Source organism: Staurois parvus, unplaced genomic scaffold, assembly GCF_062004578.1.
Source record: "Staurois parvus isolate SC_StPar_1 unplaced genomic scaffold, SC_StPar_1.0 ptg000368l, whole genome shotgun sequence".
Taxonomy (NCBI): Eukaryota; Metazoa; Chordata; class Amphibia; order Anura; family Ranidae; genus Staurois; species Staurois parvus.
In genome coordinates this window covers 199,546-213,888 of record NW_028318164.1, presented here as the reverse complement: position 1 = coordinate 213,888, position 14,343 = coordinate 199,546, and the positions used below count along the sequence as shown (strand labels likewise).

The following is a 14,343-nucleotide window of genomic DNA, read 5'->3' as shown; positions in this document are numbered from 1 at the left end:
GGGTGAGTATGTGGGGACTTCAGGGATGGGTCAGTATGTGGGGATCGGAGGGATGGGTCAGTATGTGGGGATCGCAGGGATGGGTCAGTATGTGGGGATCGCAGGGATGGGTCAGTATGTGGGGATCGCAGGGATGGGTCAGTATGTGGGGATCGCAGGGATGGGTCAGTATGTGGGGACTGCAGGGATGGGTCAGTATGTGGGGACTGCAGGGATGGGTCAGTATGTGGGGACTGCAGGGATGGGTCAGTATGTGGGGACTGCAGGGATGGGTCAGTATGTGGGGACTGCAGGGATGGGTCAGTGTGTGGGGACTGCAGGGATGGGTCAGTGTGTGGGGATTGCAGGGATGGGTCAGTGTGTGGGGATCGCAGGGATGGGTCAGTGTGTGGGGATCGCAGGGATGGGTCAGTGTGTGGGGACTGCAGGGATGGGTCAGTGTGTGGGGACTGTAGGGATGGGTCAGTGTGTGGGGACTGCAGGGATGGGTCAGTGTGTGGGGATTGCTGGGATGGGTCAGTGTGTGTGGATCGCAGGGATGGGTCAGTGTGTGGGGATCGCAGGGATGGGTCAGTGTGTGGGGATCGCAGGGATGGGTCAGTGTGTGGGGACTGCAGGGATGGGTCAGTGTGTGGGGACTGCAGGGATGGGTCAGTGTGTGGGGACTGCAGGGATGGGTCAGCGTGTGGGGATCGCAGGGATGGGTCAGTGTGTGGGGATCGCAGGGTTGGGTCAGTTTGTGGGGATCGCAGGGATGGGTCAGTATGTGGGGATCGCAGGGATGGGTCAGTGTGTGGGGACTGCAGGGATGGGTCAGTGTGTGGGGATTGCAGGGATGGGTCAGTATGTGGGGATTGCAGGGATGGGTCAGTATGTGGGGATTGCAGGGATGGGTCAGTATGTGGGGATTGCAGGGATGGGTCAGTATGTGGGGACTGCAGGGATGGGTCAGTATGTGGGGATTGCAGGGATGGGTCAGTATGTGGGGATTGCAGGGATGGGTCAGTATGTGGGGATCGCAGGGATGGGTCAGTATGTGGGGATCGCAGGGAAGGGTCAGTATGTGGGGATCGCAGGGATGGGTCAGTATGTGGTGGATGGGAGGATGGGTCAGTATGTGGGGATCGCAGGGATGGGTCAGTATGTGGGGATCGCAGGGAGGGTCAGTATGTGGGGATCGCAGGGATGGGTCAGTATGTGGGGATTGCAGGGATGGGTCAGTATGTGGGGATTGCAGGGATGGGTCAGTATGTGGGGATTGCAGGGATGGGTCAGTATGTGGGGATTGCAGGGATGGGTCAGTATGTGGTGGATGGGAGGATGGGTCAGTGTTGTCTGTGATGGATACTACCAGCACTGATCTCCTGCCACTTCCAGCTCATACATGGGTATGGGGAGCCCTCTCTGTATATGGGCGACACACCATTTCTTCCCACAGTGAGGACCCCTTTGCTCCCATCCTCACCCACCTACCTGTCTTCTGGATGAAGTACTGACAGCGCCTGCTGCTCACTGCACCCATCATCAGATACTTCATGTCCGTCCCCTCGCCCTTCACTTGCCGACATCGTTCCACCACCTGGGGAGATTCACCTTCTATGTCCTGGTAACAGTAAGTGACATATAATGAGGGATTTTGGTTGCAGGGATGGGACTGTGTTAGTGTTGGGGGTTGGTGAGGAGGCAGGGGTGTATCTGCCATGAGGAAACCTTTCTATTACATCCGGGACCACCTAGTAATGGCGGCTGTATTGTAGGCAGGTTCCCTTAATGGGACCTGGGGGGTCAGAGGTCACTGGCAATCTGCACAGGCCGGCTCCCTGCTTTGAATCTGCAGCATAGAGGTGACCCTTCTGATAAAAAACACAGACTGCCCGAACCCTCAGCCATTTGTTATCTGATTGACCGACATGAAACCGCTCCTACCCCTTACATGGACTGTTCCGATTGGAGTGCCTTTTTACATGCATTGTTCCCATCGGTTTGCTCCTCTGCATGGACTGTTCCCATCGGAGTGCCCCCTTACATGGACTGTTCCCATCGGAGTGCCCCCTTACATGGACTGTTCCCATAGGAGTGCCCCCTAACATGCAGTGTTCTCATCGGAGTGCCCCCTTACATGCAGTGTTCCCATCGGATTGCCCCTTTACATGCAGTGTTCCCATTGGAGTGCCCCCTCACATGGACTGTTCCCATCGGAGTGCCCCCTCACATGGACTGATCCCATCGGAGTGCCCCCTCACATGGACTGTTCCCATCGGAGTGCCCCCTCACATGGACTGATCTCATCGGAGTGCCCCCTTTACATGGACTGTTCTCATCGGAGTGCCCCATGCATGTATTGTTCTCATCGGAGTGTCCCTTTATGTCACCTGCCCCCCCCCCCCCCAGTCTGTCCCAGAGATGATTGGACGGTCCTCTCCAGAGTGTCCTTGCTTTCTGAGCAGAGCTTCCTCACAGTCTAGACTCCTCCCCCTTTGGAAACGTCCAAAGGGGGCGCTGCGGTACGATTAGCCAGGAGGCGGGGCTGAGGAGCGCGGGTAGGATCGTAGACTACTTAGGTTGCTAGGAGACCGACGCTGTGCCTTCCAGGAGATGAGCGGAGGGGAGGGGCCTAGGAGCAAAATGGAGCTCCACTCTAGATAGGACATGTGGCCTGCACTCCATCTTTAGTTCAGGTCTCCTTTTTTTTTCTTTTTGTTTATTGAACTTTAATTCAATAAACAACCAACAATCGCAGCTCAATGAAGTGGATGTCACATATTTCCTGTGTAGATTTGTACAGAAACTGAGAAGTCTGGCTGCAGAATGGAACTCCATTTTGGAGGTCACGTTTCCTGTCAAGTGGAGCTCCACTCTGTAGCTTCTGAATATTTGTTAGTTCATTAAAGTTCATTAAAAAAGGGGCGGAGTGGAGGTCATGTGTTTCCTCTCAAATTCTGCAGCCAGACTTGTCTGAATAGAGCCCCGCCTCAGTCTAGTCTCCTCCCTCCAATGATGCAGTAAGAAAGGGGCGGAGCAACTTTGAGCAGCTATGAGGCGGAGCTGAGGAGCGTGAAAAAGAAATGTGTGTGATCTGTTCTGTAGTGTTTACATCGGTTGCTAGGAGACTGGCGCTGTGCTTGGAGCAGCTGCCTGCACGGTGCTGATGGTGATGGGAACAGTCCATGTAAGGGGGCACTCCGATGGGAACAGTCCATGTAAGGGGGCACTCCGATGGCAACAGTCCATGTAAGGGGGCACTCCGATGGGAACAGTCCATGTAAGGGGGCACTCCGATGGCAACAGTCCATGTAAGGGGGCACTCCGATGGGAACAGTCCATGTAAGGGGGCACTCCGATGGCAACAGTCCATGTAAGGGGGCACTCCGATGGGAACAGTGCATGTAATGGGGCACTCCGATGGGAACAGTCCATGTAAGGGGGCACTCCGATGGGAACAGTCCATGTAAGGGGGCACTCCGATGGGAACAGTCCATGTAAGGGGGCACTCCGATGGGAACAGTCCATGTAAGGGGGCACTCCGATGGGATCAGTCCATGTAAGGGGCACTTCGATGGGATCAGTGCATGTAAAGGGGGCACTCCGATGGGAACAGTCCATGTAAGGGGGCACTCCGATGGGAACAGTCCATGTAAACGGACACTCCGATGGGAACAGTCCATGTAACGGGGCACTCCGATGGGATTAGTGCATGTAAGGGGGCACTCCGATGGGAACAGTGCATGTAAGGGGGCACTCCGATGGGAACAGTCCATGTAAGGGGGGCACTCCGATGGGATCAGTGCATGTAAGGGGGCACTCCGATGGGATCAGTGCATGTAAGGGGGCACTCCGATGGGAACAGTCCATGTAAGGGGGCACTCCGATGGGAACAGTCCATGTAAGGGGACACTCCGATGGGAACAGTCCATGTAAAGGGGGCACTTCGATGGGATCAGTGAATGTAAGGGGACACTACGATGGAAACAGTCCATGTAAAGGGGGCACTCCGATGTGAACAGTCCATGTAAAGGGGCACTACGATGGGAACAGTCCATGTAAAGGGGGCACTCCGATGGGATCAGTGCATGTAAGGGGACACTTTGATGGGAACAGTCCATGTAAAGGGGCACTCCGATGGGATCAGTGCATGTAAGGGGGCACTCCGATGGGAACAGTCCATGTAAGGGGGGCACTCCGATGGGATCAGTGCATGTAAGGGGGCACTCCCATGGGAACAGTCCATGTAAGGGGGCACTCCGATGGGAACAGTCCATGTAAGGGGGCACTCCCATGGGAACAGTCCATGTAAAGTGGGCACTCCCATGGGAACAGTGCATGTAAGGGGACACTCCAATGGGAACAGTCCATGTAAAGGGGGCACTCCGATGTGAACAGTCCATGTAAAGGGGCACTCCGATGGGAACAGTCCATGTAAAGGGGCACTCCGATGGGAACAGTCAATGTAACGGGGCACTCCGATGGGATCAATGCATGTAACGGGGCACTCCGATGGGAACAGTCCATGTAAAGGGGGCACTCCGATGGGAACAGTCCATGTAAGGGGGCTCTCCGATGAGAACAGTCCATGCAAAGGAGCAAACCGATGGGAACAATGCATGTAATGGGGCACTCCGATGGGAACAGTCCATGTAAGGGGTAGAGGCGGCTTCATATCGGTCAATCAGATAACAAATGGCTGAGGGTCCGGGCAGTCTGTGTTCTTTATCAGAGGGGTCTCCTCTATGCTGCAGATTCAAAGCAGGGAGCCGGCCTGTGCAGATTGCCAGTGACCTCTGACCCCCCAGGTCCCATTAAGGGAACCTGCCTACAATACAGCCACCATTACTAGGTGGTCCCGGATGTAATAGAAAGGTCAAATTGTGGAGGATTGTATGAGCACAGCACACATTGTCAGATCAGATTGGTGGAGATCGCTCTTCAATCATTTCTGACTTTCGCCCCACACCATGATGGCCACATGATTGCTTGGGTGGGCGCTAACGATGGCGGATCCTCATACAACTCACCGTTTATGTCTTACAGAGCCCCTCCCCTATGCTGGCAATCTGATTGGACGTGAAGTACCGTCAGCCTCATAGTGGAAGAGCCGTGATCCGCCAACATGGACACCAAATGCGTAAAGGTGGCGGAACGATGTCGGCAAGTGAAGGGCGAGGGGACGGACATGAAGTATCAGATGATGGGTGCAGTGAGCAGCAGGCGCTGTCAGTACTTCATCCAGAAGACAGGTAGGTGGGTGAGGATGGGAGCAAAGGGGTCCTCACTGGGGGAAGGAATGGTGTGTCACCCATATACAGAGAGGGCTCCCCATACCCATGTATGAGCTGGAAGTGGCAGGAGATCAGTGCTGGTAGTATCCATCACAGACAACACTGACCCATCCTCCCATCCACCACATACTGACCCATCCCTGCAATCCCCACATACTGACCCATCCTTGCAATCCCCACATACTGACCCATCCCTGCAATCCCCACATACTGACCCATCCCTGCAATCCCCACATACTGACCCATCCCTGCAATCCCCACATACTGACCCATCCTCCCATCCACCACATACTGACCCATCCCTGCAATCCCCACATACTGACCCATCCCTGCGATCCCCACATACTGACCCTTCCCTGCGATCCCCACATACTGACCCATCCCTGCGATCCCCACATACTGACCCATCCCTGCGATCCCCACATACTGACCCTTCCCTGCGATCCCCACATACTGACCCATCCCTGCGATCCCCACATACTGACCCATCCCTGCGATCCCCACATACTGACCCTTCCCTGCGATCCCCACATACTGACCCTTGCCTGCGATCCCCACATACTGACCCATCCCTGCGATCCCCACATACTGACCCATCCCTGCGATCCCCACATACTGACCCATCCCTGCGATCCCCACATACTGACCCATCCTCCCATCCACCACATACTGACCCATCCCTGCGATCCCCACATACTGACCCATCCCTGCGATCCCCACATACTGACCCTTCCCTGCGATCCCCACATACTGACCCATCCCTGCGATCCCCACATACTGACCCATCCCTGCAATCCCCACATACTGACCCATCCCTGCAATCCCCACATACTGACCCATCCTCCCATCCACCACATACTGACCCATCCCTGCAATCCCCACATACTGACCCATCCTCCCATCCACCACATACTGACCCATCCCTGCGATCCCCACATACTGACCCATCCCTGCGATCCCCACATACTGACCCATCCCTGCGATCCCCACATACTGACCCATCCCTGCAATGCCCACATACTGACCCTTCCCTGCAATCCCCACATACTGACCCATCCCTGCAATCCCCACATACTGACCCATCTCTGCAATCCCAGCACTGATCCTCCTCACCAACCCAACACTGCCTCACTCTCCCGTCCACCACATACTGACCCATCCCTGCAATCCCCACATACTGACCCATCCCTGCAATCCCCACATACTGACCCATCCCTGCAATCCCCACATACTGACCCATCCCTGCAATCCCCACATACTGACCCATCCCTGCAGTCCCCACATACTGACCCATCCCTGCAATCCCCACATACTGACCCATCCCTGCAATCCCCACATACTGATCCATCCCTGCAATCCCCACATACTGACCCATCCCTGCAATCCCCACATACTGACCCATCCCTGCAATCCCCACATACTGACCCATCCTCCCATCCACCACATACTGACCCATCCCTGCGATCCCCACATACTGACCCATCCCTGCGATCCCCACATACTGACCCATCCCTGCGATCCCCACATACTGACCCATCCCTGCAATGCCCACATACTGACCCTTCCCTGCAATCCCCACATACTGACCCATCCCTGCAATCCCCACATACTGACCCATCCCTGCAATCCCCACATACTGACCCATCTCTGGAATCCCAGCACTGATCCTCCTCACCAACCCAACACTGCCTCACTCTCCCGTCCACCACATACTGACCCATCCCTGCAATCCCCACATACTGACCCATCCCTGCAATCCCCACATACTGACCCATCCCTGCAATCCCCACATACTGACCCATCCCTGCAATCCCCACATACTGACCCATCCCTGCAATCCCCACATACTGACCCATCCCTGCAGTCCCCACATACTGACCCATCCCTGCAATCCCCACATACTGACCCATCCCTGCAATCCCCACATACTGACCCATCCCTGCAGTCCCCACATACTGACCCATCCCTGCGATCCCCACATACTGACCCATCCCTGCAATCCCAACATACTGACCCATCCCTGCAGTCCCCACATACTGACCCATCCCTGCAATCCCCACATACTGACCCATCCCTGCAATCCCCACATACTGACCCATCCCTGCAGTCTCCACATACTGACCCATCCCTGCGATCCCCACATACTGACCCTTCCCTGCGATCCCCACATACTGACCCATCCCTGCGATTCCCACATACTGACCCATCACTGCGATCCCCACATACTGACCCATCCCTGCGATCCCTACATACTGACCCATCCCTGCAATGCCCACATACTGAACCTTCCCTGCAATCCCCACATACTGACCCATCCCTGCAATCCCCACATACTGACCCATCCCTGCAATCCCCACATACTGACCCATCCCTGCAGTCCCCACATACTGACCCATCCCTGCAGTCCCAGCATCGACCCTCCGCACAGTAGTGTATTTTACTTTTTTGCTGCCCTAGGCAAGACTAAAATTGAGCACCCCCCATCTACATTTATCTCTCCCCTTGCTGTTTAAGATCCACCTCTTCAGTACAGGAGCATGATGGAGGGCAGTGTGACATGGCAGGGGGGGGTCGTGGGACAGGAGGGGGTCAGCGTGATGGGGGGCAGCAGGACAGGAAGGGGGCAGCAGGAGAGGAGGGGGGCAGCAGTAAGGGGGAGTAGGCCATCGAGACAGGTAGGAGGGTAGCAGGACAAGAGGGAGGCATCATGACAGGGGGAGGGCAGCATGATGGGGGGTAGCATGATGGGTGGGGAGACAGGTGGGGGCAGAGGGACAGGAGAAGTGCAGTGGGACAGGAGGAGGAGCACAGAGGGACAAATGGGGGGCATGGGACAGGATCGGGGCAGCGGGATAGGAAGAGCGCAGAGGAACAGGTGAGGGGCAGTGAGACAGGAGGAGCGCAGAGGGACAGGTGAGGGGCAGCGTGACGGGGGGCATGGGACAGGATCAGGACAGGAGGAGGAGTGCAGAGGGACAGGAGGAGCGCAGAAGGAAAGGTGAGGGGTAGTGGGACAGGAGGAGCTCAAAAGGAGAGGTGGGGGCCAGCGTGATACGGGGCATGGAACAATATCGGGGCAGCGGGACAGGATGAGCGCAGAGGGACAGGTGAGTGGCAGTGGGACAGGAGGAGCACAGAGGGACAGGTGAGGGGCAGCATGACAGGGCATGGGACAGGATCGGGGCAGCGCGACAGGAGGAGCGCAGAGGGACAGGTGAGGGGCAGTGGGAAAGGAGGAGCGCAGAGGGAAAGGTGAGTGGCAGTGGGACAGGAGGAGCTCAGAGGGACAGGTGGGGGGCAGCGTGACAGGGGGAATGGGACAGGATCGGGGCAGTGGGACAGGAGGAGCGCAGAGGGACAGGTGGGGGGCAGCATGACAGGAGGCATGGGACAGCATCGGGGCAGTGGGACAGAAGGAGCGCAGAGGGACAGGTGAGGGGTAGTGGGACAGGAGGAGCACAGAGGGACAGGTGAGGGGCAGTGGGGACAGATGGGGGGTAGTGGGACAATGTGGGGGGACAGGAGGGGGGAAGTGGAACAGGTGTGGGAAAGGGTGACAGGAGGGGGCAGCGTGACAGGGGGCAGTGTGACAGAGAGGGGGCAATGATACGGGGGAGGGAAGTGGTGGGGGGCTGTGTGTCGGGGGGACAGGAGTGGGGAAGCACCAGTCCTCCAAGCTCTTACCTGTCCAGCAGGGGCTCCTCCAGACAGTGTCAGGATCACTCCAGGAGGGACGCTTGTGTCCCATATCCCTCAGGATCTCCGGCGGCGGCTGCAAAAGAGCGGGGGGCTCCTACACCCTGACCTCGTTCTTTTCTTTTTCCTCCTCCGCTGGCACCTTCTGGCCATCCTGCACGTCCCAGCGCACACTGACAGTGGGCCCCGCCCTCACGCGCTCCGAGCGCACACCAGGGATCCGCCCACCACTCTTCTCTCCTCTGCAGCCGGTCCCTTAGCCCGGGTGACCCTCCTTGTGTGTCGGCTTGGCTGTACACTCACCCATGGCAGCACTGTTGCTGACACACACAGTGTCCCTTCTGCCTGGGGGGCGTGCCGCCCCCCTGTAAACTGCCACCCTAGACAAACGCCTTGTTTGCCTCATGGCAGATACACCCCTGGCTCCTCACCACCCCCCAACACGAACACAGTCCAATCCCTGCAACCAAAATCAGAACATTAACCCTCCTGGAGCCTTTGCCAGGAAATTCCCTCGTAGACATTCCTCACCAGAACACGTAACCTGTATGCATAGCCAAAACTTTTTTTTCTGTTCTTGGTTAAGTGGGAAGGATCGGCGCCCCTGTTGTGTTTTATTGTTTTTTTTTTCGCACTGGGGAGAGTCTCTATTTTTCTTGATGGCTGTTGTCACTGAAGCAGAACATTATGAGAAATGTAAAATTGTAAAGCTGTTCCCAGAAAAGGAATAGAGAAGTCCTCCAATGCAGACATTTGTTCTACTCTATCCAAAAGTGAAAACGATTTGGCTATAGATACAGTTAACTCCATTTAATCCCTCATTATATGTCACTTACTGTTACCAGGACATAGAAGGTGAATCTCCCCAGGGGGAACACAGATCGCAATAACAATTTCATAGGGAATCTAACCCATGACTTGCTTCCATTGTGAGGATCTTTTAAGAGATCAATAGGAAGGATTTTCCCAACAAAGCTTGAATGATGATCCACCAGGCCAGAGAAAACCTGGTGTTTGGTGACAGGTGCATCAGTTTGTCCTGAGATTGAACCGATTTGTCCCAGGATGAACTAACAAAAGAAAAGAGAAATCATTTTCCTAATGACACCAGTGTAATGGAAATTATTTTTGACTCCAATTTAAGGCTCGTTCACACTTGACTGTTTTACCAACGCTTGCCAAATGCCCATATAGCGTTTGGCATGTGTTGGTCCGGCGTTTGCGGAGTGTTTTTTAACGCTCGGAAAATGCCGCATGCGCGGTTTAGCGGCGGTTGCTAGGTTTTTTCCGAGCATTAAAAATGCCCCACAAACGCCTATAATGAAGTTTGAATGGTATTACCGCTCCGCAAACACCCCGCAATCGCACCGCAAATGCCAGTCGCGCGTTTGCGGAGTGGCACCATAGACTAGAATAGGAGGCTTCAACGTCTGTTTTACCTCGATGCTAATGCTCCCGTTAGAACAGCACCATGTGCTGCAATGTGCAGAATTGTCCGAGGCGTTTGGGAAGCGGTAAAAACGCTTCCCAAACGCCTCTCTTCTGCCTCCACACAACGCTAGTGTGAACGTAGCCTTACTGGCAATTTTTCCACTGACATCCACATATGTGAAAAATATTACCAAAGGGATGCTCACATAAGGGGAATTATTTTCCCACTGACACCAATGTAATTATTTTCTTTTTTGCACACTGTCACTGGTATGTTGGTGGGGAATAGTTTTCCCATTGACACCAGTATAAAGGGCATTATTTTACAATCTTTACCAATTTAAAGTAGCAGTAAACTTGTTATATACACGCACGCACACGCACGCACACGCACACACGTGTTAAAGGGAGTTCTTCATTGCTGTGCTGTCAGTGTGTGGTGATTTCATGTGGTCTTCCTTCCAATGTGAGGTTTCCCATCCACACCAAATAAACCCCTTCCCACCGTCTGTACACTTATGTAGCAACACACTGACACCAGTGAAACAGGAATTATTTTCCCATCTACAGCAACTTGAGAGCATTATATTCCCAGTGACATCGATGTAAGTCACATGTACAAGCAGGCATTATATTTTAACCGACATCAATGTATGAGGAATTATTTTCCCACTGACATCAATGTTAGGCACATTGGGGAGATCCAGATTGCCTTTAAATCATCTGCACATAATTAAGGAAAGCCTTGCTCGTAAAGTTCCAAAACATGCAACAGACTTGGGTAGTTCCTATTTTGGGAATTTTCAAATGTAAGAATTACTGACAGTTTGTAGATAACGTAACAGGAGGTAATTAAAACCACCTCCAATTTGGTGTACAGAGACAGGCCAGACCATGTTTGCGCTGCAAAGCTGTTGTGAATGTTACGCTTCCTCCTTAGGGCTTGCTGGTTGCTAGAATGCTGGAGGCTGCTGCTATCCTAGCAACCAAGGATGCATCTCTGGCTCCATTCAGCTGACAACCAGGAGATTCTCCAGGTGACAGCTGATTGTAAATGAAGGGGCTAAGAATGCCGGCTGATGTAATAAACTAAATATGGCACTTTTTGAACAATGACATCAGTCAGCATCCCCAGCACCCCAACCCTTTGTTTACATTCAATTGTAGGCTGGGGAACATTCCAATCATCAGCTGAATGCGGCGAGGGATGCGTAATTATTTGCTAAGGCACTGCCTACTGCACACCTAACAGCATCTTACCAACCAATGGCACTGTGCGGCTCAGGAGCTCAGTATGCACTGAGGACAGGGTGTCCACAGTTTGTACACAGTGGCCTCATTGCCGCACCCCTCACCATGCCTCTATGTGACTCATTGTTGTGCCTGTTTCTTATGTTTACAAAAATGGCAACTGTCCCATTTTATAGCTAGTTTTAAAGGATAAGTTCACCTCTAAAAAAAAAATAAATAAATAATACATGTACATCTTTTTGCAGGTAAGAAAATGTGCATTTATTAGAAAGCATCGCTCCTGCAATCAGCAGATCGTGGGTGCTATGCAGGACTTCTGCAGACTTGTCAGTGGATGTGTGCTTTTACTCCGTACGGGCAAGCAGATACACACTGACGGGAAGAGACAACGAACTATCACAGTGCTCAACAGTGCTGTGGTAGTTCACTGATGACTACAAGCCGAGAGTGTAGTTTCCCATTCACAGAATTCTGTGACTGAATGACACTGCCGGGCGGGCGAGCAATAGGTATCCCGTGCCTATTATGTGGTATAGGTATCCTAATTAAGGAAGCTGCTTACACCAAAAAACGTGTATCTCCTCTCAACTGAAGGATCAACAGTTATTAAAGCTAAAATCAGTGCTACCCATAAATCAGCATAATTAACAATGTGTCTCATTAATAAAATCATACAAGTTAGGCCTCGTTCACACTATACGTGCAGAAAAACTGATGGAAAAGATTTCACTCGCAGAGCACAAGTTTACATCTGTTTTCATACGCATATCAGTGAGTTTTATACAGGGAATAGGGCACATAGAGAACTATTGTTTTCTTTGTACCCTTGCAGAACTTATGCAGAAAAACTCAGAAAGGTATACAGAAAAAAATGGCATGAACAAGGCCTTAGGTTCTATGACTATTCGTAACAATGTAACATGACAATATAAATACATGCAATAAAGGAAAAAAATAAATTAAGATTAAAATGATAAAAAAAACTTTAAAATATATATATTAATAATATATTTTTTAATTATTATTTTTATTTTCATTTTTAGTAATTTTTTTTTCTTTATTGCATTTATTCACATTGTTACATTACAGTTTTACAAATAGTCACAGAACTTTATTGTTGTACGATTTTATAAATGAGACACATTGTTAATTATGTTCATTTATGGGTGGTGCTGCACTTGCTTAATTTTGGGGATTTGCTGTTTTTGCCGCCCTTCCTCAGACCCCTGGTCACACTTTTTTCTGATCTGTCTATATGAAATCTTAGGAGTCTTTTAGTTGAATCCCATGGTCAAAAATGAAACTGCCCGGAGACAATACATTCTTTCTCCAGTTTTGACATTTGTAACCAAAAGATGACAAGCCTGCCCACCACGACAAGGTAGACTCTTTCAGGGCAGGACCTACACTAAACTACACTACGCTAACCTACTCCATGCTAGTCATCGTATTCTTAGTGTTAGATGCCTGATTGTAATAAGCCTCATCCTAGAACCTTCCATCTTCCTCTCCAGACTTGTTTACTAAGATCTACATAAGAACAACCCTTTTCATTCACAAAACAGAGAACAGACTTGAAATGGTTGTTGCTGTTATCTTATGGTGGGTGATGCAGTGGTCAGCAATGATCACCTGTAATGTCCCAACACATTTCCCTTCTTTAATCAATGCAGAGCTCTCTTCCACATAGATGCCTTCAGTCTGAAAGGTTAATTGTCGTGAAGTTTGTTCACAGAGAACTGCCTTTGTCGCCGTCCTCATCCTACCAGTCCTCAGTTTTACTGACATAGAAAAATGCTCACAATAGTGTGTTACAATAAATAATTGGATGTTAAATAAAAAATTAGTTTTTTTTTAGAATTACAATTCCAAAACATCTGAATAGAGCCCATGGCAGCAACAGGGGGAATGACAACCCTCAGGGTACTGTGGTCACCCCCTGAAGGAGGTCACCCCACCCACATTCCACCTATCAGGCCATGCACAACACCCCAGTTATCCCACCAGACCACACCCAACTGGGAGGAGGTGCAATCAATCCTGAACTTCGTGAACCCAACAGGAAGGCCGAGACTTCCTCAGAGCTATGAGCCACCAACATTCCTGTCCTGCCGCAGTTTCAGAGCTTCCCCGAGAGGTAGCCTCACTCCATTCCTTCAGGCACAGAGTGTCTACACTCCGCCTAAAAAAAAACCTGTGCCAATACACTATTATGAGCATTATTTCTCTGTTTTTTAAGGGTTTATTTGCATTTTTAATTATATTAATAAAAGGTAATTTTATTTTGGTTTATTCACATATATTATGGATTGGCAATATGAGATTATTAGTATACAGTATTTGATTAAGGGTTTTGTATATTAAAATATTTTTTATATACATGTACTTATTTTTTATATACATATAATTCTGTATACTAATTTTTATATTAATTGCATCAGGTTGGTATCACCCGTTTTTTTTGAGGATTAGGGGGTGAGTTTTTTTATTTTTTATCTAGTGTATTTTTATCAAATTTATAATTATTTAGATTATTAAAGGTTTTTTGAGGCTGTCCAATTTATACTGTCCAATAATGATGTTGGGAGCCATTAAGGGATATATACTATATAGTGCCATTAAGAAGTACTGCCCTGTGATCTATAGGGTCTGTGGAAAACAGGCTTCTTTTCACTGCGAGTCCGACGGT

The 14,343-nt window shown here is 51.2% G+C and overlaps 1 protein-coding gene across 1 annotated transcript in view; it reads left to right on the top strand.

Annotated features, from left to right (window-relative positions):
* The first annotated feature begins 4,848 nt into the window (after positions 1-4,848).
* The window catches only part of LOC149456219 (gamma-aminobutyric acid receptor subunit beta-4-like), a 147,976-nt gene continuing 138,481 nt past the window's right edge, over positions 4,849-14,343 (top strand). The window contains exon 1 of the mRNA XM_089685291.1: positions 4,849-5,234. Coding sequence (XP_089541417.1) covers positions 5,119-5,234 — 116 coding nt within the window. The 5' untranslated portion in view covers positions 4,849-5,118. The remainder of the gene's footprint in view (positions 5,235-14,343) is intronic.